The sequence below is a fragment of the Antedon bifida genome, chromosome 4 (assembly GCF_963402885.1).
Source record: "Antedon bifida chromosome 4, ecAntBifi1.1, whole genome shotgun sequence".
NCBI lineage: Eukaryota > Metazoa > Echinodermata > Crinoidea > Comatulida > Antedonidae > Antedon > Antedon bifida.
Genome location: NC_136229.1, coordinates 13,457,563 through 13,482,297, shown reverse-complemented (window position 1 = coordinate 13,482,297; position 24,735 = coordinate 13,457,563). Strand labels below are relative to the sequence as shown.

The following is a 24,735-nucleotide window of genomic DNA, read 5'->3' as shown; positions in this document are numbered from 1 at the left end:
ATTTATACCCCTGTACAGAGTGGAGTGTAATATCGTGAATTTTTTTCTTGCATATGAAGGTTTTTTATATAATAATGGTATGCCGTATAAACGTTAAAAATAAACGAGAAACATGGTGTTCTTTTATTATTTCATAGGCATAAATTAAGCATGAAAAAGTGTGTGACGTATGGCGTTTTATTGATTTGTGTTATAGACACAGCGATTACTGCAATCATTGTATACTAAATTACATTGAGTTATTCACCTGGCTGTAGGGTATATATCTGAGGTTAACAGAACACAGTACACTAACACATGCACTATCAAGCCATTTTCGGAGTACCACATTACCAATTTTTCATTTTGTTTGAAGTGTTTTTCGATCAAAGTTTATTATTAGTTCGTCGAAACAGATCCATACAGTATTTAGGAAGGATTTGTTATTAAATGTGATGGAAACAGTTGCTCTAGTCTAATAAACAGTGTGTAAGCATCTATTTTTTCACATTTTTTCCGAGGCTCAGGAGGGGGAAACGCCCCCCCCCCCCAAACCCAGCCCCGCTCGGTGCTACTGCAGTGCTACGCACCTCGTTTGCCACTTTCAGATCCTAGATCCGCCACTGCACATCATTATCCTGAAACACAATTGCACTCATAATGGATCTTCATTCTTTCATCTGTTTGTTTGTGACTCCAATTTGTCAACAGTCAACGCTGTCTTTTGCACATTGTTAAATGCCAATACATAGCTTCATTACTATTGTACAATAATGTCTAGCTTCTGATGCTTTTATTGGCAATGCATTCAGTACCTAAAACATGTCAAAGTTTCTAGTGGTATTGATAATAAATCTCCAGAAATATATATATTGTTTTATTATCTACACTGGGAACAGACGTGTGTATGTATAAGTTTTTTCGGTGACTCAAAAATATTATGCAACAGTGTCATACAGAATGATGACAATGAATTGGTCTCTGAGTTGTCTCTGATACCTTTTATTACCTGATTGTACTTGCACCCGGATAGAATGAGGTTTAATCCAGTTATTCTTATTATTATATTAATTGTGTTGTATTTTTTAATATCCAGGGTGTATTTATTTGATTATACATATTACCATTATTACAGCAAAACAAAATAAACGCCTTCCCCGAATAAATAAATGCCCGGGCCCTTTATTCGGAAAGCTACGGTAAGTTACTTCTAGCATTCTGAATTGTTGAGCTCGACATTTCTATCAAAATGTTTGGTCATCCTCGGGGGTCAACAATACTTTCTAGCATTATTATAAGCAAAAGTACAATTACACACGTAGAGGATTTGTTTTAATTCCTATAATGAAACCATTAAAGCATCAGTTATTGCATAACATTACTGTTGTGTAGAGATATGTTTTTTTTGTTTGAAACATTAGTAATAGTATTTCTGTTCATCTTTTAACCAAATTTTCTATTACAATGAATGTAAATATGTATATTTCAAACAATTTGATACCAAATTTAAGTTTCTACGACCAGTACTTACAGAGATATGAAGATGTCCTGGTATGTGAGTCAATGGTCAGAAATGGCATTTCTGATCATTTTTTACTAATATGCCCCATTAGACTGAATACAAATACATGCCTTCTGAACATTTTCAGACCAAAATTGACTTGCTGCGACCAGTGGTTGTCGAGATACAAGTACCTTTTTTTTATTTGTTCATATAACCCTTGACCTTGACCCTTTGACCTTTCTAATATGTAACCAATAACAAAATATATATTTTGAACAATTTAAGACCAAATTCAATTGTCTACGACCAGTAGTTATGGAGATGCATATAATGCTCTGGGTTGTGGGTAAAAGGTCAGAAATGGTATTTCCGGTCATTTTTGACTATAATTTCCCATTAGACTGAATATAAATGTATACCTTCTGATCAATTTGAGACCAAATTACCTCGCAGTGACCAGTGGTTGTCGAGATTTAAGGACATATTGGTGTTTTGTCTTATAACCTTTTACCCCGACCTTTTGACCTTTTGCCACATTTTCAAAATGTGTAACCAAGCCAAAAATGATTGTTTGACCATCCTAAACCAATTTCAAGTCAAATTCTCTGGACCTCAAAGTGGATACAAAAGTTGATCTAGCTAACCTATAGAGTAATAAGCCATTCAAAAAGGCAGTCTTCCAATTTTAGATATGGAGTAAAACAGTTTGATTTTCAGTCTCCAACCTCGCGTGACAACAATTTTCAAAACATTTAAGCTTTACAAGATTCAAAATTCAAGACATTTTATTGGTCCACTTTAAAATGGAAATTTGGTTGCTTGCCATAATTAAGACAATAAAACAATAAAAAATTGGAATTTAAGGAAATGTTAAAATACTATTAATATGTTAAAATACTGTTAAAAAACTATTAAAATTTCAGATTATAAAAATGCCATGCTCTGTAAAATACTGTTGAAATGATTAAAATTTAAAATAATAACAAATAGTTATATCGGCGAACATTAGAATTGTACATATTAATGCTATTTACAAACAAAGGACAGGATAGTTCTACATTATATTGGTTTTTGTGGGTCTGTCTAATGCCAGGGGCCGGATTTATCAAACTTGCTTAGCAAAAAAATCTTCTTAACTTTGCCTTAAATCCTTGATTTTGCCTAAGTCAGATTTATCAATATATCTAAGCAAAAAAATTTGCTTAATTTTGTCTTAAATCTAAGACGAACAACACCCTGCCTTAAGATGAAAAATTTCGTTCTTATCTCATTTCTGCAACAGAAACATTCTTTTTTGACAACGCGAGCGCGCTAGGCCGGAACATTGAACATTCGGAAAGGCTACGCTAGTGCGTTTTCCGCTGTACTACGGACGCTAAAATAATGATATCGATCTTCATAAAGATGGCCTAGAAATTGGACGAGCAAAACTAATATTTTCGGGATAGGTACGACCCAATTGACTAACTTTTAGAAAACTGTATCGGCTGCCAAGGGTCGCTGTCATTGATAAAAATAAATAAATGTTGATTTGATTTAAGTTTAAAGCGAATGATTTTCGTATGTATATTTCCGACTGTTGTGCTCTTTCTCTATTTCAAGTAATAAAAACAATAGTAGCCAGAATGCGCCCTCTCTTGTTGGGAGTGAAAATACGGAGATAAAATGTTATAGCGCCGCCATCGCTAAGAGAAAAAAGCTAATACGCATGCGTAAGCAAGAATTTTTCGTCTTAAGACATAATTTGCTGCTAAGACGGTTTGATAAATAAGATTAAGTTATTTGCTTAAGCACTTCTTAAATATTTCAGCTTAAGCAAAAATATAAGCAAATATTGATAAATGCCAACCCAGATCTATTAAAATTGTAACAGTAATGTAGTAGGACATTTCATAATATTTTCAACTTTTCTTAAAATATACTTCTTGTAAAATCAGTGAACATGGCGTTAGAATCTGTTTTAATGATACATTGTGCAATTTTACGTGGTATCTCTATATTTTAAAATACTCAAAATAATACTTTGATAAAGTAGGATTAAAATAGTGTTGTCAACTCTAATTTGCTTGAGCCTTCTGAGAAGGAAATCATAAGAGAGTTAGATTCCCACTTTACATGCATTACATCTCATTAATTGTCACTATTAGATATGTGGTGCATATTTGTCCAATCCAATTGCAAGAATAATATATAAGGGGTGTTATAATAATTATAATGTATGTAAGTCATTGATTAAAACAGTAACATTTGGTTTTTAATAATTATATTAAATATTATTTTTTATGTGGATTTTATAAACGTGGATTTTATAAACGCACCTACTATAGTGGTAATTATGTCAACAAACGACCAAACAATCCTAGGCCTTGCAAGGCTAAAACGCATAGGCCTATTCTAATACTAACAGGCCTAGGCCCACTAGGCCTAACTAGGTTGCAGCAATACGAAACTTCGACAGGCAACTGGAACTAATATGTAGGCTAATAATTATGTTTTTCCAACGATTCCACGTCTTGTAGGGATGTCCCCATTGATTAATCAAAATCCTAAAAACGATCTACACAAAAGTCTACTGCTGATGCATATCTCGGTGGTGTTTACAAACAAAACAGAGGCAAGACAACAGGTGGCTCTGTTGTATTTAACAGTAATAAACGATTGTTTAATAGTGCGTACTATTGCACGCCATGTGACCCACAATCGTCTAATCAAATGACAGAATTTATTTAGGTATTATATAATAGAAGATAGCATTCTATTGTATAATATAGTATTAATTATGTTTAATGTTAAATGAATAATAATAGATGGTAATTGATGGTAGCCACATTAACCTTACTCCATGCATTAACTTTTCCTTTATATATGGGGTTTTGTTATAATTAATTAATAAACTATTTATAACTTAACATTTAATGTTTAGTTATATCAGCATAAATAACTCCACTGATTTCAGTGGACATGGAAGTTTTTGCTGTGTTCATAAAATCTAAGTCTGCATACATTAATCCTTGTGGGTCAACACACTTTGATCTTGAACCATGTGGTGAAGCTTTTGACATGGCTAACTTTTTTGAATGTTTTTTTTTAACATGAGGATGATCCTTATCTCGAGGCTTGTCAGAAATGTTCTCTTGCAGTTTCTTATTAGATTCATTTTCTGGTATGTTCCTTGAAATATCATCGTTTCCTTCAATTGCAGATTCTCTACTCTGGTTAACATTTTTTTTCAGTTTTTTAGGTTTTGTGTCTGGCACGTTTTTAGTTTTGACACTTGCAGGTAATGTAGAAGCCTTGTTCTTTTGTATACAAGCATATACATCTCCACTTGGGCTTTTCCAGTGATTAACTTGGTTTTCACTGGTTTCTGTTTTAATCGCTACTGTTGTGTTAACTCTCTTATCTGATGTCTGTTTGTGTATTTCTACAGGCGCGTATATTGGATTCTCATGTTCAGGTAATTTATTCTGATCAATATTTTGTTTTTCTGATAGGTTGTTAACTTTCTGAACTTTAGCATACATAGGAAATACATCAAGAGTGTATTGCTGTTGATTATTAAGTGATCCTGATGTAATTATATTTTTCATATTCAGTTTATCTTCAGTGATATTTGGTGTCTGTTTATATTTACGATATAAATAGAATCCAAAAAAGCCACAAATTGTAATGATTATGATTACTACAACAATTGCTATGGGTATATAAAAACTAGTTGTTTTCAAAGTTTTCTGAACTTCATTTTGGTGTTGATTAGTTGAATGAGTTGAATATGTTTGAGTAGCAACTGGTTGAGTCATAGGCATTGTTAATCCATCAACTACTTTAATTACTATTTTTCCTGAACCACTCTTTGAATCAAATGTTGCTCTACATTTTAACACCTTCCCATTATCTATCAAAGAAATGCTTGCAATGCAACGTGTATTGCTTCTTTGTGAGTGTAAGAAAGATGATGATCCATTGTATTCCCAAGTAAATTCTATTAGACCAGCACATGTGTCACATGTTACTATGCATTGAAAACATCCCTCACTTCCAGACATAATTGGCATTGTATTTTGTGTAGAAACAACTACCGGTAATGATGAAGTTTCTTCTTTAACAATATTCATTAGATTTGTTGAACATGATTCTGCTTGTCCACCTTCTAAGGATGATGCTATACATGTAAAATAATTATTTACATTTTTACTTGCCAGTATTGTTATATTAAGGTAACTTTTTTCTGTTGATTGAGGAAATGTTGCAGAGTTAATAAATCCTTCAGAGTCAGATTTGTACCATGTAAGTCTTGTATCATGATTGCCTGCTCCTATCATACATGAAAGTGCAATTCTTTCAGTCAATGTAACCGTTTTCGGCAAATCCATGCATCTTGGCTCAGGAACTTGTTTGACAGTAAGTTTTGCTGAGCTTTGAATTCCTGTTTTCTGAAGAACAAGACAAAGAAAACTTCCTGCATCAATATGCTTCACATCAGTAATCCTCAAAGTAGTGGTAATATACTTACCATCACCAGGCTTAAATATGAATGTTGTGTCAACTGTATACCTGTTATTGTTTATTTCCATTCGATTGCCATTAGAAATGTACTGTTCACTTGAATACCATCCAACAGTGTATGTAAGCTCTTTTGGTACATTTTTATTCATTTTGATTATACAGCTGAACGTTGCCTCCTCACCTGCAGAAGCTACTACATCTACAGGATCTTTAGTTATTACTGCACATTTTACAACTTGAAAATAATTCATCAGATAAAAAAACAAGAAAGTACAAATGAACTTTAGTTGAATCATCTTCCCACTATTATTAAAAGTCTGTTTAAAGAGTTTGATCTCTTGTGTTATTATTCTTGTCAGAAAACATATATGAATGATTTTCAATACATATGAGTACTCTGCTATATAGATAACCACAATGTATTATACACAGAATGACTAGTACCATTTAGACCATCCAGGAAACTTGTAAAGGAAATCAATCAGGTTTCAATATTTCCCAAGTGATTGTGTGTTATGTCTGGGTGATGAATTGTTATTGATTACAGTATCAATGCATTGCTATTTGTTTATTGGAACTATAATTATTGATATGAATAGTTTGTTTTTATACAATTAATAATTTTGTGTATTAGTTTTCATCTACATACATTGTATTGAGAGTTTATTTAAGTGCCAAATGATCAATCAATCAATCAATCAATCATGCTTTTATAATTTATTTTTACAACAAAGGCTCATGAAGATTGTGATATAAATTTTAATTGAGCTAGCCTAAGTAAGTAAGCCTGCCCAGGCATAGCGTTCACCTTACCTTGCGAAAAATGAACATATTATGGCAAATAAATACTATAATGATTCCTTAGTACATTACCAGAAGAATTTCCATCAATAATTCTACACTTTACAGTAATAAAATTACTAGGTACTGTAGCTTAGCCTAACTATAATTACTAATAATTTATCTTCTTTATCGAGTCAATTCGCCAGATTTTCAGTGCGTCGCACGTACCAGGTTACTCCTGTGAGTGACCAATCACAAACGGTCTTTCAGCGCATCTATAGAGGGCTCATCAGCAGCGCGGGAATGGAAGGGGGGTCAGGAAGGGCAAATATAGCATTTTGACCTCCCACAAAGATATTTCTTTTCAACATAGTCTTAGCTCTTTTTGCTCAACAATACAAACAAGCAAGTCCAAAACAGAAGAGGCTAAAAATCTAGAACATTTTAATGCAAAAAGTATGTATGACTGTCCGGTAACTTGGTCTCTGAAAATAATTTGGTCGCCGTGTTATTCAACTTAGTTGAATCTGGTTTATAAATGGAATGAGAAACCTCTCTTAGTCAGACATTATATCAGCCTTAAAGTGGGCCGAATCGTCCAGTCACACATGGGCCTAATCATCCCGCATTCAATTAACAATTGCCTACATAGCAGCTTTGGAATATTAATTAGTAAGAAACATAACCTAGCCTAGTGTTATCACTGCATTTGGTGTTTAGAAAAATGTTTAAAAGGGTGCTCAATCTTATGTTTGGGAGGTGCGAGAAACATGAGCAAGAATACAGTTTTATACTTACCGCTCGTTTCATTTGAAATGGCGCATGGCAGCACTACCGCTATACTATAACTGCAGCTGCGCTGATATGTGCTGCTTTCTTTTCTCGATATTGCTAATTACCCGAGTGACTTAATTGTGACCTAGGAAAATGGCCGAGAATTTACGAAAGTTGCAAAAAAATTGTCCTAAAAACACATTTCATACAAATTTGCCGTTCTAATATAGAGTAATGGATAGAGGGAAATTAAAAGGTGCGCCAGTTCGAACGGCGTTAGTTTCGGCCTTGCAGTTTATGAAGAGATAGAATTCTGACTTAGTGCTACTATTGTATAGATATTATAGGCTATATGTAACGTCAGACTAGGCCTATAGCTAGCTAGCTCTTTACCAGCTAGGCCTACAAAACTAAGCTATAGTAGGCCTATAAACATCTACGAGAGAACTTTCGACATGAGCTACTTAGGTAGTGCATTGTTTTTCTCTTTTTATCATAATTAACCTTAATAAAACGCACATTTAAGACAAGAGATGACCTGGTTTAATGTGTTTAAAGTTATATATATGCATTATTTTTACAAAACGTCAAAAATTGCAGGTCTAGTCTTTAACAACATCGAGAGAAAAAGTACAGGAAGTAACTCCGATCTGTGCATCAGAGAGTGTGTTTTGCAAGTATGACGTCATGAGCTCAGATATGCATTCATGATATATGCAAACCTTCTATATTTTCTGCCTTAACCTAATAGGAAAAAAAATAATGCCTCCGGGCCAACTAGACTAGTGCAGTGAGGGGTGCCATTTTATCATGAATTTTATGTCGGAGAGTAACATTTCCTACCATCTAGAGTGTCATTTACCCAAAATCGCTTTGCCACGGGGCCTGTGGCTCAGATATTTGGTGCCTATTAAACCATCCCCTATTTTAAAATCAAGGATAGACCCATGACCCGCCACGCCGCTGGGGCTCATAAAACATGAGGGCGCTATGTATTCATAGTTAAAATATTTAAAAATAATTATACAGTCAATATCAAAATCCGCGAGGATATGTAACAATAGGATCATGATGGTATTCATGTGATGCAGTTTCAACCAATCGCATTCACATATTTGCACAGGCTATATAATAGAAGTAAAAGTTTTTAGTTTAATTATTTTAATTCTCTGTTTCAGTTTCAGAAATGTTTTGTTTTTCCTTTTTATTTTCTGTGTCCGTTTATATTCTTGTGTGTATCGTCTCACTCAAACTTTTTTCTAATTAATGACATTAAAATGACAAAAATAAAACATTGTTTTATTTTTTTTTAATGTTTTATTAAAGCATATTTGATTTTACAATTATGGTACTAAAATAATGTATGCATGTATTTATATAAATTTATAATATATGAATCCAAAGGCAAATTACTGACGATAATGACAATGCTGTAGGTATTGGATGGAGATACAAAATAAAATAAGCGAAAAGCTAAATCAAAACGATATAGTAAAACAGCCAGAAAAATTAGCAGAGCTTTCAGGCAACACTAGCCCTTCATCAGTGCAATTGAAAGTTCTTGGACAAAGTATATATTAAGCAGACAAGCGTTGCCTGAGTGGACTGGAATAAATGAAATAAAAACATGACTGAATATAATCCCACCACCTAATTTAGTCTAAATTTGGTCACAAGGCATTATTAATGCAATTTGAGACTCAAATTTGAAAAGTATACAATCAGAACGAGTAATAAAGGTGTGATAACTTAAATTTTGATCTGAAAAAGAAAAGTCTCTGCTGTTTCTTTTTATCTATAAGCGCCATGCGCTCTATAAATCTTATTATCTTATCTTATTATAATCCCATTATTGTCCACAAATTTTGTACCCATTATTACTTGATCATGGTACTCGCATTGAGTTCATATTAAAATCTCTGATGGACTTTCTAAGAATATGTGTCAATGAAGACTCAAGCGCAGTGGCGTAACAGGCGGGGGGCAGGGGGGGCGGAATACCCCCCTGGCGGATTTTACCGGGTTGAGAAGCGTTCGATCGGGCTGGGTAACAAGTAAAAAAAATAAAATAAAATAAAATACAAAGAAGGGATAGAAGAAAGAAAAAAAAATATAAGATAAGAATAAAATATACGATATAATGATATGGCTTCAAATGAGTCAAATGAGTCACAGTACAGTATGATATTCAAGTAAGATGATATGAAATACACAAAATCCTGACTGACAACTCGTGGGAAGACGCACTGCTTATCAGTACATTAACATGCGGTCAGTTGACTGTGGTTTTTGGCGTCTTTTATCTAAGCCGCCATGCATTTGCCGAATTGCCTACCCAGGGCCGTAACCAGGTTTGACGGCGGGGTGGATCGTTAAGTTGTTTAGTGGAACCATACCCTCAAATTTTTTTTCTCTATAGGCCTATGTATGGCTGCAAATCGCATTTCCTATATAACTATATAATTTGATGTAATTTCCAGCCCACGAATTTCAATTGCCGACCTTATTGCCGACCTTAAATTGTCAGTGGACGGCATTCTCTTGCCGACCGAAGCTAGGCTAGATCCCTCCTCCTTTTAAAGCATACTAGCAACAACATGGTACATTAAGGGATCGTATCATTGAGATTTTAACAGGCATATTCACCATCATTTGGTGTGTTTAGGTAACAAACCATGGAATTAAGATGATCCCTGAATTCACTCAACCATTGCATCTTGCACTTGCGTGAGTTGCATGCTTTCTCTATCAAGCTGGCTGGGCACGTTACGTCACACGCACGCCGCGACCTGTGTAGGGGAATACCCTTTTATGTCAAGCAAACAACTATGCTCTGTGTACGGCTAGCTCCAGAACCACGATGTTCAGCAGTTATCAAATAGAATTTATCTTGTAAATTTTAGTGTTAGGTTTTTATATTTTAGTTAAAATATACTTTATATTCTTATGTCGATTTATATTAATTAAATTTATTAAGGCTTGACTTGTAAACAATCGTAGTGTTGTATGTATGCCCAGCAAAAACAAAAGTGGGAGGCCAAGCGGAACTCGCTGTTCAGCGGGGGATCGTACGATCCCCCGATCCCCCTGGTTACGGGCCTGCCTACCTGTAAGGGCATTACAGCATTTCATTCACTCCCGGACAGGCATTCACTTTCTTTTCGCATAGAATAAAATTACTAGTACATGTAACACCATAATGTTTGTAGACTACTGTATAGTTTATTAGTTAGTTCAAACACACGAGTATATGGCTAATCTTAATATTATACATTGCGTTAATATGTCGTATTTGTTTGTGTTTTTTTTTATATACGTTGAAGAGACATGTTTACCAAGCGCGGTTCCGGTCCATAGAACACGCGCGGGGGCCGGCATCTCATACACAATTGTGACGCTGTGCTGTGCGTGTGACATGAGGTCACCTTAAAAAAATACACTCCTACTAATCGTATGTAACGCGCTAGTGATCAGCAAAACGAACGTACTTTCATGGCTGGCTGTCGCTCCAATACTCAATCTTTCAGTCTTCTAACCGGAAAAATTACTACCTTTGCCAGGCGCGGATCCAATGTTAGATTGGGTTTTCACGTGTTCAAATGTTATGTCACCTGTGTTTTTAACGGTGGAAAATGTACGATCATTTTGCTGATTGCTGTGCAATAAATGGGAGTGTTATTTCCAGGCCAACTACTAGCTACTAGGCCCTAGTTGGAGGCGCCATTTATCATGAATTTTATGTGCGAGAGTACCATTTCCGACGATCTAGGGGTGTCATTTACCAAAATTCGCTTCGCCACAGCCCCCACCATGGGGGGGCTGTGGCTCAAGTACTTGGTGTCTGGAAGGATCAGCCCCTGTTTTCCCCCCCTGACAAGACCCCCTTGTTACGCGGCTGCTCAAGCCTCAGGTTTTGATTAACACACTGTTTGTTACTAGTGTTAGTGATAAAACTTTTAAATGGCACATGCTAACTATATTGTTTAGTTTTAATTGTTTAGGTTATACACGCCATAAGTTTATTGTACTATTATTTTAGAATAAATCTGTTTATTTAGCATCAGTTGACAGTCTTCTAATCTCTGCATACTGTGTTATTTCTGTAGTTGGTTGTGTTATACTATTTCCACAATTCAGTAAATCCAAGTCAGCATACTGCAACCCCTCAATGTTTAATGTCCTAATTGCTTCTAATGGAGTAGACAGGGTAGCTGATTTAGTTTTCAATTCTGGTTTCATTGTAACGATAGGGCTTGGGGTTTCTGGTTTGTTTTTTATATCAATATTTATATATGTGGTTTCCTTTGCTTCTTTATTTTCTCTGGTATTGTGTGCTTCATTTAAAGCTCTCATTTCAACTAAGTTTTTCTTCATTCTTCTTTGATCCAAAGATAGTGCTTTAGACAATGGCTTCATTGTTAATCTAGGCTTGACTTTTTGAGTATGAGATCGATTTATGCCGCCATACCTGATATTTTCCAGATCTGTCATTTGCAAAGATGTTTGCACTTCATGAACACTATTCTTGATAGTATCTTGTTCTAAAGTGGATGCCCGATGTTTAAAGTTTAGTGTATGAATTTTATCTGGACGTGTTGAAATGGAAATTTCAGCAGAAGTTTCTTCGATGGGAACATTGTCATAAAGACTAATTCGTTGATTTTGGTAATCTGATTGGTCATTGCAAGTGTTAATTTCATCATTAGTTTCTACTAGGTCTACTGGTTTTGAATCAATTGTACAGTTATTGGTATTATTTTTTTCTTCAATGTCTGGTTTTATACAATTATCTTTTTCATTTTTATTTATATTTCTCTGTTTCTTTATACAAAAGAGAAGAATTGTTACAAGACATACCATTAAAAGGAAAAGACTCATAACAATCACAATATAAAGGAAAGCAGAGTTAGTTCCAAATATGGGATTTGGTGTATCATCCGTAGGACTAGAAGTAGTAAATAATACATTTCCTATTGTTTCTGTACTCATCCTAAGCTGTGAAGAATCCGTACCACTCCTACCTCCATGTTCTACTGTACAATTAACTGCCTCTCCAGCATTGAATGTTGATACATTGCCAAAGCACTGGATAAAGTCATGAAACTGTGGTAGTGGATTATCCAACAAAGAGGACCATGTATATTTCATTTCTACATCTTTTAGATTTTCTTTCACAAGACACTCAAAACATGCCACATCACCAGGACTTAATGAATTCTGTTGTTGAACACTAACATTCAAATATGAGGTCAATGTCTTTGTGACTCTAGACGTGCAAGACACAAAATCAGACTTATTCTTGTTAACATGAGTGGCCTTGCATTTGAATGTCCGTCCTTTATCACCTGCTTGAACTGTAAATGTGTAATTCAAAGTGAACTTTCTTCCAACCACTTTCTGATTACCTTCAACTAACCTCAATTCATTGTCTTCCACTTTCCGTGACCACCAGTTTAGCTCAATAGAATGTGATAGTTGCTTTGCTGTACATGCAATTGTAACATTTTCTCCAATTATCACTTCTGTTGGTATTTTGCTACAGCGAGGTCTGGGAATTGATTTAACAACTGTAATGTGTGCAGATGTTGCCACAGATAGATGGTCGTTAGAACGTAAATAACACATCAATATGCCTGCATCAGTTAGTTTAGCTTTTCTAATTTTCAGAATGCTAGTTTTATAATAATACAGTGTATCTTCTACAATGGTTACATTGATTGAATATCGTTTCTTTTCAAAGTATAAGTCATTTCCAAGAGCAATAAATATGCTGTCTCTCTCCCATGCTAGTTGGTATTGTTTTTCAGTTTCTTCCAGTTTGACAGTGCAGATAAAGTTTGTAGTCTCGTCCTCTGTTATTTCAGTATCTTCTATACCATGAGTTATCTCTGCACATTTAACATTCGCAAATACATACAAAATTGAAATAGTTAACATCCAAACCTTATCAAACTTTTTCTGCAGCCACATATCTTTAAAAAAGAACAAATTACAACATAATATACTGTTGGTGAAAGACTTTATATTATTATACATTACTTAAAGATATTATATTTGTTTCAACTGTTTCAAATTCAGTAGTTCTACTCAATATCAACTATAGTGAAGTAAAGCTAAAGGTAGAAGTAACCGTAACCTATTATGCAATTATTTGAAAGTTTCCCTCTGTCTCTGAATTTAATTATAAAACTTACTTGTGATATTGATGAAACTATTCACCAACTTCAAACAGTGCTTTAAAGTTGTACAAATTGGTTAATGATTATTTCTCAGTAATGTAAAGTCTGTGCTAATTCCTAAAAGATGATGTCATTGTTTGGATAACTTTCACTAGCTTCCTGGCTTTGATTTTGATAACTGTTAATACAATGAGATTTACAGCACACTAAGGAAGTTAGGATGAACACCCATGAGTACCAACCATCAGACAATCAAATCATAGTTATTCTTCATATGAAAATAGAAATAATTGTCAGCTGAGAGGAAGCTTTAAAGTTGTAATTTTTTCACACAATTGTTTAACCATCAGGCCTGAAAACACAATTGTTTATATGTTGCCCAACCCGACTGACCTAAAATTTGTAAAAACTGTCCTGGGCTACCTAATTTTAGGCCCTATTGATGTTTGAATTATTATTGATAAAAAGTAAAACAGGCACTTTACCACACTATGGTTACACTGTGCTAATCGGGAAATCAAATACTTTTGTTTCTGTAAAAATCAGTGAACTAGTGCCATACATATCATTTTTTTATAATGATTAAAGTGTATCAAACATTTTTTAAAATCCTGAATAATATTTTTTTATTCGACATATGAAGTATTATGAACACAGCATCATAATTGTATATCATCTTGATAAAACACAGTCATACACCATCATATATTTAGAATATTTATTTATTGACAAAATAACTTACAAACATTAAATTAATTGATCAAAGTAGTTTACTACAGCACACAGAATACCATGTTACCATATTTTGCTTTCAAATTTTAAAAAATATGGCCCACTCTGGTATGCTTGAGAAACAGGTGTGTTCTTGAAAATAAAACTTCATAAAGAACATGTATGATTGATTTTTGTATTTCACCAAAAAAAAATCTGACCACGAGTTTCTTGGACAGACCACAGTTGATGGTCCCATGCATGGTCAGTATTTGGCGACTACACTGAATCTTTTTGTATGGAATGGAAGACATGCGTCATTTAAATCAATAGTTTCAAGCCTTATATGATTAAAAAGGTTATACATTTATACATTGCAGATTGCAATATAAAAACCTAGGGTTAGGCTTAAGCTTTAATCTAAGACCATGAGAAAGTCTCAGTTAAGCCTACACTTTACCGTGAACCATATTTAGGATGTACATATGGTTTCAGAACAATTGCAATATTTACCATTTTGCCACACGCACTCACCATACAGCCGTAGCCGTAAGATGCTGTGACAAATGTGCTTCCCCATAAAAACAGGATCCCATCCGAATCGCCGAATCTCGTTAGGGTTTGGTCATCCCGATGGGATTTATTACCAGGATCAGGATCGTAATTTGGGGATAATCATGATTTTTTTGGGATCCTGGCGGGCTGTCGGGATTTATCAGTAGTGATGTAATAGTTACTGAAGTTACTATTATAACCTCGTCAATGAAAACACAAATATGTATGTTTTATTCACTTATTTATGAAAACGCATAAAAACTATAAAGTTTCGTTTGTCGGTAAAATGATGTAATCAAGCTGTTTACAGGAGTAATTAAAAACCAAATTGTAGTTGGAGAAAAGAAACTACGAAGCATGTTTATGTTATGTTGTGTGCCGTTATGTTTTCACCATTGACAGCCATTGGAGTAGAGCTGTATCATGGAGGTTGGTGTTTGCCTTCCAATCCCAATGTCCGGAGTTCAATCCTGACTTAGTGCCATATATGGTTATAACTCACACTCTTTCAACTGCATTCCCTAAGCCTCAAATAAGACTTAGTTTTACTGCATGATGCCTATTATTTACTCTACGATAATCATTTGATTTCATAACTTTTTATTTGATGTTGTATGAGTAGGCCTAATAAAGTTTATTTTGTATGTAACCATGTACACATCAGTAGGCCTAATTCACTGGTTGGATCGTGACCAAAAACGTGAGCTATAGCCGCAAAAAAATGACCTAGTAAATGTACTTAATGGGTTTTCACTGTTGTTAACATACAAGAGATAGTTACCGTCACTTCAATTGCTAATTTTACCTGTATTAGGCTTAAATTTGCCAAAATGTTTAGTCTGGTATTTTGAAGAAACACTTCAATATCCAGATAGGCAAAAGAAACAAGAAAAAAATTCAACATTATATTTTTTATGATTTATTTAAAAAGTATGTTTACTAGAAATGTTCGCAATTTGCCAGACTTGTCTATTTACTCAAAGAGTAGCTAGAAACATGACGTATGATGCTCTAGAATCATTCAACCATATAGAAGAACTAAAAACTGTTTTAATACGATCGCATTGATTTTTGGTGAATAAAGACGATGATGTTATAGTAATTCACCGGACTAAAACTTGTACTCAACGACGATGGTGAGTAAATTAATATAAAAGTTCATAAATTTAGGCATTCATAAACGACTGCCACAATTATCAGACTGACTCGATACCTAGCTAGTAAGTGTGGTTAGGGTTAATATAGGTATATCAATAGGCTGCAGAATCAACACACACACACACACACAACCCATCGCTTGTCACACCACAGAGGAACGTTTTGAGTGCGATATGGTTGAGTTATTCCATCGCGTCATCACATACGTTATACTACTTCTAGCTACTTCGTGGGTCTCAATAGACAAGTCTCACAAAGCGCTAGCATTTCTAGTAAACACACTTTTTAAATAAATCGTAAAAAATATAAATGTAAAATTTTTTTCAGTGGCTGGATCTCAATGGAGATACAAAAAAAGCGAAAAGCTAATTCAAAACGATAAAGTAAAACAGCCAGAAAAGTTAGCAGAGCTTTCGGGCAACATTAGCCCTTCATCAGTGCAAGTGAAGGCACTTGGACAAAGATAGATAGATATAGTCAGGCAAGTGCTGCCTGAGTGGACAGGAATAAAATAAATAAAACACTAGATTTGAACTCGTCACTTAGACAAGTTCGGGTTATCCGCACGACAAACGCCACATGCACGGCATACGTTGGAATATTGCACACAGAAAAAGATTATGGCATTATGACCTGAAATGAAGAATATGACATGTTGTTATAGTGCTGAATTCTGTCTATAATAGTATATACAGTATACTGAGTATGGAGTGACAAAACTCGCAAAGACAAAGAAAACCACTGGGAATTACAACTTAAAACCACAAAACATTTTGGACTTAACGTTAGGAACATACTCCCAGATCAGTAAAATTATTCCATTGACTACCAAAATTTAAGTTTCAATATTAACCACCATTTAAGCTGTTTTTCAGTTTCATTCCAAAATTCTTTATATCTCTACCATCTACCTTCTTTGTTTTCTACTCTTATTCTGACTCCACCCTGTCACCTTTTGTTGTATTCCTGTCCACCCAGGCAGCACTTGCCAGTTTTTATACTATGACGTTATCCAAATTCCTTCACTTGCACTGATAAAGGGCTAGTGTAACTTTTCTGGCTGTTTTACTTTATCGTTTTGATTTAGCTTTTCGCTTTTTTTTTGTATCTCCATTGAGATCCAGCCACTGATACCCACAGCATTGTCATTTTTTCGGTAATTTGCCGTTGGATTTATAATATATATTATATATGTAAACACATTAGGCTTAATGTGTTTATATATATAAAAATGTGAAATTGAGCCATATCTTTTACCATTTAAACGATCATCAATATCGTTTGTAAGTAAATTATGAATTAGCGCCCACACACTTGAGATTGAAAAGGACAGATATGCCTCTCCCCGGATACCACCGGAATTACGACTGCCAAATGTCAGCATTTACTACCATTCAGCAGTTTCAGAGGGATACGTACATATAGTTAATAGTTAATATAGATAACATCTGTTTATTATTCATTCCATGCCAGTAGTTGTATATAATTGAAAGAAATCCTTTTGATATTCTTAAAAAATTTAAATGTTTTATTCATTCTAGTGATTTACTCCTTCCCATCAATTCTAACTTGATTTAAACAAATATACACTTCTCTTGATTATATACTGTTATTTCTATATATTCTGTATGTAATGAAATAATTGTTATCCAGTTCCAAGTCAATTATCAAAAAGACACCAGAAAACCATAGTTTGAAACAACTATTATACATTTACAAAAAGTTTCTGATGATATTCCAACTTCCCCACTATACCCAAACTGCCAAATAAACTAAACATTAGAGGACGAATACAATATGAATGCAAATCAGCTTTGGTGGATAACAATAACTAACAATAAACTGTAAAAGCACTATCCTAATTCACATTTCCAAAATTACAAATAATTTACTGATGAGTGCTTGTCTACTGTAAATGCATTTCACTGGTTTTTTTTGTTGTCTTTTTTACATTGATTGTCTCCATAATTGTTTGTTAGCTTTACAGTATGTTTCAACTACAATGTGGTGGTCTGAGTTGAAGGTGGAGGTTCCCATCCGTCATCTTTATAATATATATCATTTTCAGTTTGAAGTACAGAGATATCAAAATTGTTTGGTAAAAAATTAATATCAAGATGATTTACAACCATGTCACCTTTTACTTCATTCTCTACACTAACGTTCTTGTAATATTCCATGCGTGCACTTAGATTTTGTTCAGATGGCCGTTTTTGAGGGCCTGTTCGTAAGCAAATTATTAAAATACAGATGATAAGCAGTAGAAAGAATGAACCAATAACTGCAGCAATTATGATAACCATTGTATCTACTGATGTAGATTCTTGTTTTTCTGATTTGGCAGTAGACATAGCTGGATTTGATGTGATTTCATTCCATGCTACACTGGTGATTTTAGGCATTATTTCAGTTGTTCTAATAGCTTGTGTTGCTAACTTCGATATTTGCCTTCGAGCTTCCGTTGTGGGTAAGCTTGTAGGTGTAGTCTGTGCTAAAGTTGTAATTGGAGTTGATACTGTTAGTGTAATTGATTTTCTTTCTTCTTGAGTACTTGTGGCCACTGTACAAATTAAGTTCAAACCATCGTAGCTAGCCTGAACATTGTGAATCGTCAAAGCACTACCATCAATATTATAACTGATTCCTGCATCTTGAAATGTCCATGCATACGATGTAACAGTGCCACTTGACACAAGGCAAGTAAATGTTACATCTTGGCCTATAACTGCTATTTCAGGTGTTTGCATTATCAAAAGATTTAAAGGAATTTCAACAAGTAAGTTTATCATACAAGCCTGAACATTATCTAATGTATTTGAAGTCTGACATATATAAGAAATAACACCTTCTGTATTAGGAACTGTCAGTACATAGTTCAGGTTTAAAGGATTGTGTGCATTTTGACTGTTAGTTGAAATGGTATTTCCATCTATTGACCACATCATTTCTATTAGCGGATCTGCAGGGTCTGAATCACATCGCAATGTTATTATGTCATCAGGCAGCACAATCGTTTTCTCTGGTGTATAACACATTGGTGTGGGAACATAATTCGTAATGTACAGTCTTGTAGAGGCTTTGACATTAGTCTCTTGACCATTTAAAATAAAAGTACATTGGTACGTTCCTAGATCATTTTCACCCACCTCTACTATTAGCAATGTTTGTGTTATTGAAACATTTTGAGTAACAGATAATCCACCTAGTGCATACTTTATGGTGTCACCGTTTGTCACAGAATCACTTAAAGCAATTTCAATATTGTCATTTTTAGTCCAAAGTATGCCATGTGGATTAATAGATTCATCAGAAGTTAATGTTAACGAACATTCAAGGAATCCATTCAAAGACATATCTACAGTCACATGATCTGGAAATGTTATTTCAGCAGGAAACACATTGTTTCCCATACCAAAAATAACAAATAAGAATAGCCATGATGAACTCATCCTGTTTGTATTTTTCACAAAAACATCCACTTTATACATTTTCTGCTGAAAAACAAAAGTAATAGTAGAGTTAGAGTTTGTATCAGATTAAACTGTAGCGAAATTTGGTTTATGATACAGAATTTTTAAGTACAATTTTAATGCAAGAAAAAACTAACTCTGAGTGTGCACCTATGTTGAAATTAAACAGAAGAAATAATTTTCTAGGATGGTATGTACAGTAAGGTAGTTACAAGGAATAATGTGTACAAAGAGTAGAATAGTTGGAAACTATACTGTGACATGATACAAAAATATATATTGTATGGTTCAATTTTCTACAATTCAAAACAGCTTACCTTATTTCTGGAAATATTTTGTGTTATTTTTTATACAATTCGAGAAAATTCTTGTGTCATGTTTGAATTGTCTGTATCACCTACACACTAGTACCAAGTTTGTTATACCTGAGTGGGCTTCAATAGAGGTAGTATTTAATCATGCATAGTCTATTATTCTGCTGATTATGTTTACCTAGGCTATAGACTCCCCTATTCATAGTCGTAATCAGATGACTGTTGCTTTTACGCTTAGTACTTTTCTTTTTGTTGTACAGTTGAAAAGTTTTTTTTAATCCTTTGCAGGAACTATAAACAATATGTACTTGAAATTGCTTTTTGAAGATCTAAAACTATAGTATTATCAAACCAAACAAAATCACTGACATATGGCATGCAAATGGTCTTTATTTGAAGGCAATTCTTAGTTTGAATGTCATTGCTAGCTGATATGCTACAGCTAAATAAAGAGTATTTTGAGATTACATTATTTTTTAAAACAAATTAATGAAAAATTAGTACCCTTGTTGAGCCGTGAAATGTGCAAAAAGTCACATTTGTGCAAACAACCGCAAACCCAAAAACCCAAAACACAATGATGTCCCGGATGCAATTAGACATACTGTATTTTAGGTTCAAGGTAAGTAATTGAGTATTTCAAAATAACTGGAATTGTACTGGAAATGTTTTAAACTACATTCTAAAACTGTCACTGAGGGGTTGTGAGTCTGGAGTAATGGAATATCAACATAACCGACGAACCGGAATACTGGGAAGGATTTTTTTTAATCACTCAAGTGCTAGGAGTGATTAAAACGGGATGGGGGTTAGAGGTTGGTGAGTTTAGGGAAGGTTTTAAGCTACATTTGAAACCCGCCCTGGAACGGGTATAATTGCTAGTTACATTATAAATATTAAAAATAAATTATAACTGAAACTTGTTTTACCATGCTTGGTTTATTTGAATCATATTATATTACAATGAATATGCCCTAAGTATTAGTATAATAGTAGTATGCCAATAATGAATGTTTATGAGTGCGATGGTACAAATAATTTCATGAGGTGAAAGATGAAATTCTAATATAATTTCATATTTCACCGAATGAATTGAAACATTTTTTATTTGTTTATATTACATCTAACGTAGTATAGATACCGTATGGTCAGCGTTTAAATAATTATTATTTAAAAAAAATCGTTTATATGGCACCACGATACGGTACTCGATCAGAAGTAACACACTGACGCTCGTTATGCATAAGTAACTCTATCGTTCGGCATAACTTGCAAACGTTGTTAATATGTTGGTCTACATTAACCAAAGGTATCACAATGTTATGTACACGTTCCTTGTACGTTATGTACACATCCAACTCGTTATGAATACGTCATGTAAATGTAAAAAAATTGAAAATTCCAGTGTTTTAGAGAAAATTTGAAACGTTCATGACTCGCTGTCTAAATCATCAAGAAGTGACAGGGCCTTTAGAAAATATTTAATACAAACTAATTACAGAAACAATGATAAATTGTGATTTTTATTTATAACGAAAAAGCTAAAAGTTTAAAAAATTGCTCCAGAATTTATCATTTATCTGAACATTATCCAATGTAGTCTGACATATATAAGAAATAACACCTTCTGTATTAGGAACTGTCAGTACATAGTTCAGGCTTAAAGGATTGTTTGCGTTTTGACTGTTAGTTGAAATGGTATTTCCATCTATTGACCACATCATTTCTATTTGCGGATCTGCAGGGTCTGAATCACATCGCAATGTTATTATGTCATCAGGCAGCACAATCGTTTTCTCTGGGTTAGAACCGAGAGATGTAATAAGAACACTAGAGGGTGTACCCCAGACTGAAAAGTGATTCCCAACAGGAGGGGAACCAACAAGATGGCGGCCGTAAATGTGTTCAAAAACATTATTTAATATAAAAAATAATAATCTAATATAATACATTAAGACCACATAAATTACAACACATATTCTTGTCAAAGCACAGTGAAGTTTTTATAAAATAAAATAATTATTGTTAACCGCAATAGAATTAATAATTTCTTGGTAATCTAGCATTTTTTGTATACGAGGATCATATAGAATGCGTTTGCGTTTATACGCTTAATGCGCTGCGTTGCGTATCGTTCTCACGCAGATAGGCTCAACACAGGCGTAGTAGTGCGTACTGCGTAGGGCATATCTGATTGGGCGATTGCAGCCACCATCTTGTTGGTTCCCTCTCCATGGAGAATCACTTCTTGAACTGCTATAACACTATAGATTGCTATCCAGCGTTCGGCTATTACAAATCACTGGTTAGAACACACTGGTGTGGGAACATACTTGTAATGTACAGTTCTTGTAGAGGCTTTGACATTAGTTTCTTGGCCATTTAAAATGTATTGTCCCTCTGAAAAAATAATTAAATTTTAATGTCACATAATAGAATATTCACGTTGACCAAAAATTGGATCGAAAAAAAAATTACTTTTACCTGAAAAACTGTAATTTAAAATAACAATAGTCCAATTGGCTGCCAGCCAATGAGTTTTTTGTTGAAATTAACAGTTTATTTTGTTATTTTATAAGCGAAAACATTATGTATTTTTTACGGAAGTGATGCAAGACTACACAATGGCATATTCAAATTCTTATTTTATTAATCTTCATTTTTTTTATGTTTTGGGGAGGACAATACATTTAAAAAATAAAAGTACATTGGTATGTTCCTAGATCATTTTCACCAAGCTCTACTATTACCAATGTTTGTGTTTTTGAAACATTTTGAGTAACATAAACATAATCCACCTGCATACTTTATTGTGTCACCGTTTGTCACACAATCACTTGAAGCAATTTCAATGTTGTCATTTTTAGTCAAACGTATGCCATGTGATATGATTTATCAGAAGTTAATGTTAAAGAACATTCAAGGAATTTACTGAAAGACATATCTACAGTCACATGATCTGGAAATGTTATTTCAGCAGGAAACACATTATTTCTCATACCAAAAAGAATTGATATAATCAAAATCAGCTATATAGAACATGGAAAGAAATATGCTCGGAATCACATATAAAGACAGAAAAACAAATGAATGGGTGAGAAAACAAACACAAGTTCAAGACATTATAAGAACTATCAAATTAAGTAAGTGGAAGTGGGCTGGACATATCAGTAGGAGAAGAGACAATAGATGGACTTCGCTAATGACATCATGGAGACCGATGGATGGGAGTAGAAATAGAGGAAGACAAAGAGTACGATGGCGAGATGAACTAGACAAGTATTGGGGTACAGTGCAGTGGCAGGGAGCAGCTAGAGATCGTGCACTGTGGCAGAAACATGCTGTGGCTTTCGTCCAGCAGTGGACTGACAACGGCTGATGATGATGATATAGAACATCCTGTCTCAGTATTTTTTCTCACAAAAATGAGTTCTGTTGAAAATAAGATAATAGGTTTCTATTCTGGTATTCAGGGAAAAATAGCCCCTATCCTCCTGTAAATATGTATATATTTAGTAAGCTAAATCTCATCATCAGCTAAGAAATACATGCTTCATTTGAACTTTAATTCAATTTTTCAATTTAATTTTCTATTTTGTGTAATTTTAAACAATTTACCTTTTCCTTCCTGAAATCTACTGTTTTATGTTGATATTTTTGTGCAATGCGATGCAATGATTTCTTATTGTTTTGTACCTACATACTACTAGCAGCAGGTTGTTGCACCTGGGGCGGATTGCAATATAAAGACTTTGTCTTAGGCTTAGATCTAAGCCCTAAGCCCCTCGTGAAAGTCTTAGTTAAGCCTCTCAGCAAAGTCGATTGCAATATAGCGGTCTTAACTGAGACTTTATTAGGAAAGAATTTCAAACAATCAAACCAGCCTATAGTTACCGACAAATGAGGGCGCTATACCAACAAGTGCAAATAGAGTTATTTAACAATAAGGAGTAGCGACAAGCTCCTCAGTAGGACATATTGCGGCCATTTTAATGCATGAATGGACACACTGCCTATTCAATAGCGTTACGATTACGTAAATACTAGGAGATTTTAGCAAATAATTAAAAATATTGGCAACAAAATTGTATGTAATTTGATAGTAAATATTGGTTAATACATTCTTAAAGTTTACAAACAAATATTTCAAAAAAATAAATTTTAAATATGCTACTATATGCAGTCTTTTTCTTGGTCAAAATAGTGTATCGCTAGGCCGCGTATGGACAATATGCGTACAGCTAATTGTTGGTGCGGTTGTGGACCGCTAATAGTAATTGATCGTCAGGTAGGTGTGGGCCTATATAGATTTTATCTATTGAAACAATTGGTAGATAAAAATAATAATACACGTCTTATAGCTCAATACCCCTTTTCTACACTAGTATCATAAAATCAATTCACAGCAGTATTTAAAGAAGTTAATTTCGCCATGAAATTACTAGCTAGCCTAGGAGCGCTCGCGTCGCGCGGTTAGCGTAAGCCTGCCTGGAGGAGGCTTAGAATCTAAGACCACGGCGCTGACATTTAAGGCTAAGACTTCTTATTGCAATGGTCTTAAATCTAAGACCATCGTTGCTAAGGGTTTCATCTTGGGCTTAAGTCTAAGACCGCGGTTAAGACCTTTATTGCAATCCGCCCCTGGATTAGCTTCAATAGGGATAGAATAGTGATGCATACATTTATTTGTTTATTGTGTATTCAATCCTAAATACTGTTTTGATATGCATAATATGAAAAGCGGCCTTGACAATCAAAGTAAATGGAAGTCCTGTGAATTAATGGTATCTCAGGAAACGTTT

The 24,735-nt window shown here is 34.2% G+C and overlaps 3 protein-coding genes across 4 annotated transcripts in view; 1 reads left to right on the top strand and 2 right to left on the bottom strand.

The window, feature by feature from the left end:
• Positions 1-24,735, bottom strand: part of LOC144840155 (SWI/SNF-related matrix-associated actin-dependent regulator of chromatin subfamily A-like protein 1) — a 219,655-nt gene that overhangs the window by 64,585 nt on the left and 130,335 nt on the right. The gene's annotated exons all lie outside the window — the stretch shown is intronic.
• The window catches only part of LOC144840160 (polypeptide N-acetylgalactosaminyltransferase 13-like), an 81,334-nt gene that overhangs the window by 29,516 nt on the left and 27,083 nt on the right, over positions 1-24,735 (top strand). The window lies entirely within an intron of this gene.
• LOC144840163 (uncharacterized) lies at positions 17,862-20,023 on the bottom strand. 2 transcript variants are annotated; one of them, XM_078695875.1, is made up of 2 exons: positions 19,937-20,023; positions 17,862-19,643 (listed from the first exon to the last, which is right to left on the bottom strand). In XM_078695875.1, the coding sequence occupies exon 2, from the start codon at positions 19,635-19,637 to the stop codon at positions 18,147-18,149; it is 1,491 nt and encodes a 496-aa protein (XP_078552001.1). In that variant the 5' UTR covers positions 19,638-19,643; positions 19,937-20,023; the 3' UTR covers positions 17,862-18,146. The 2 variants fall into 2 exon arrangements, with proteins under 2 accessions (XP_078552001.1, XP_078552002.1); XM_078695876.1 differs by having other exon boundaries at positions 17,862-19,640.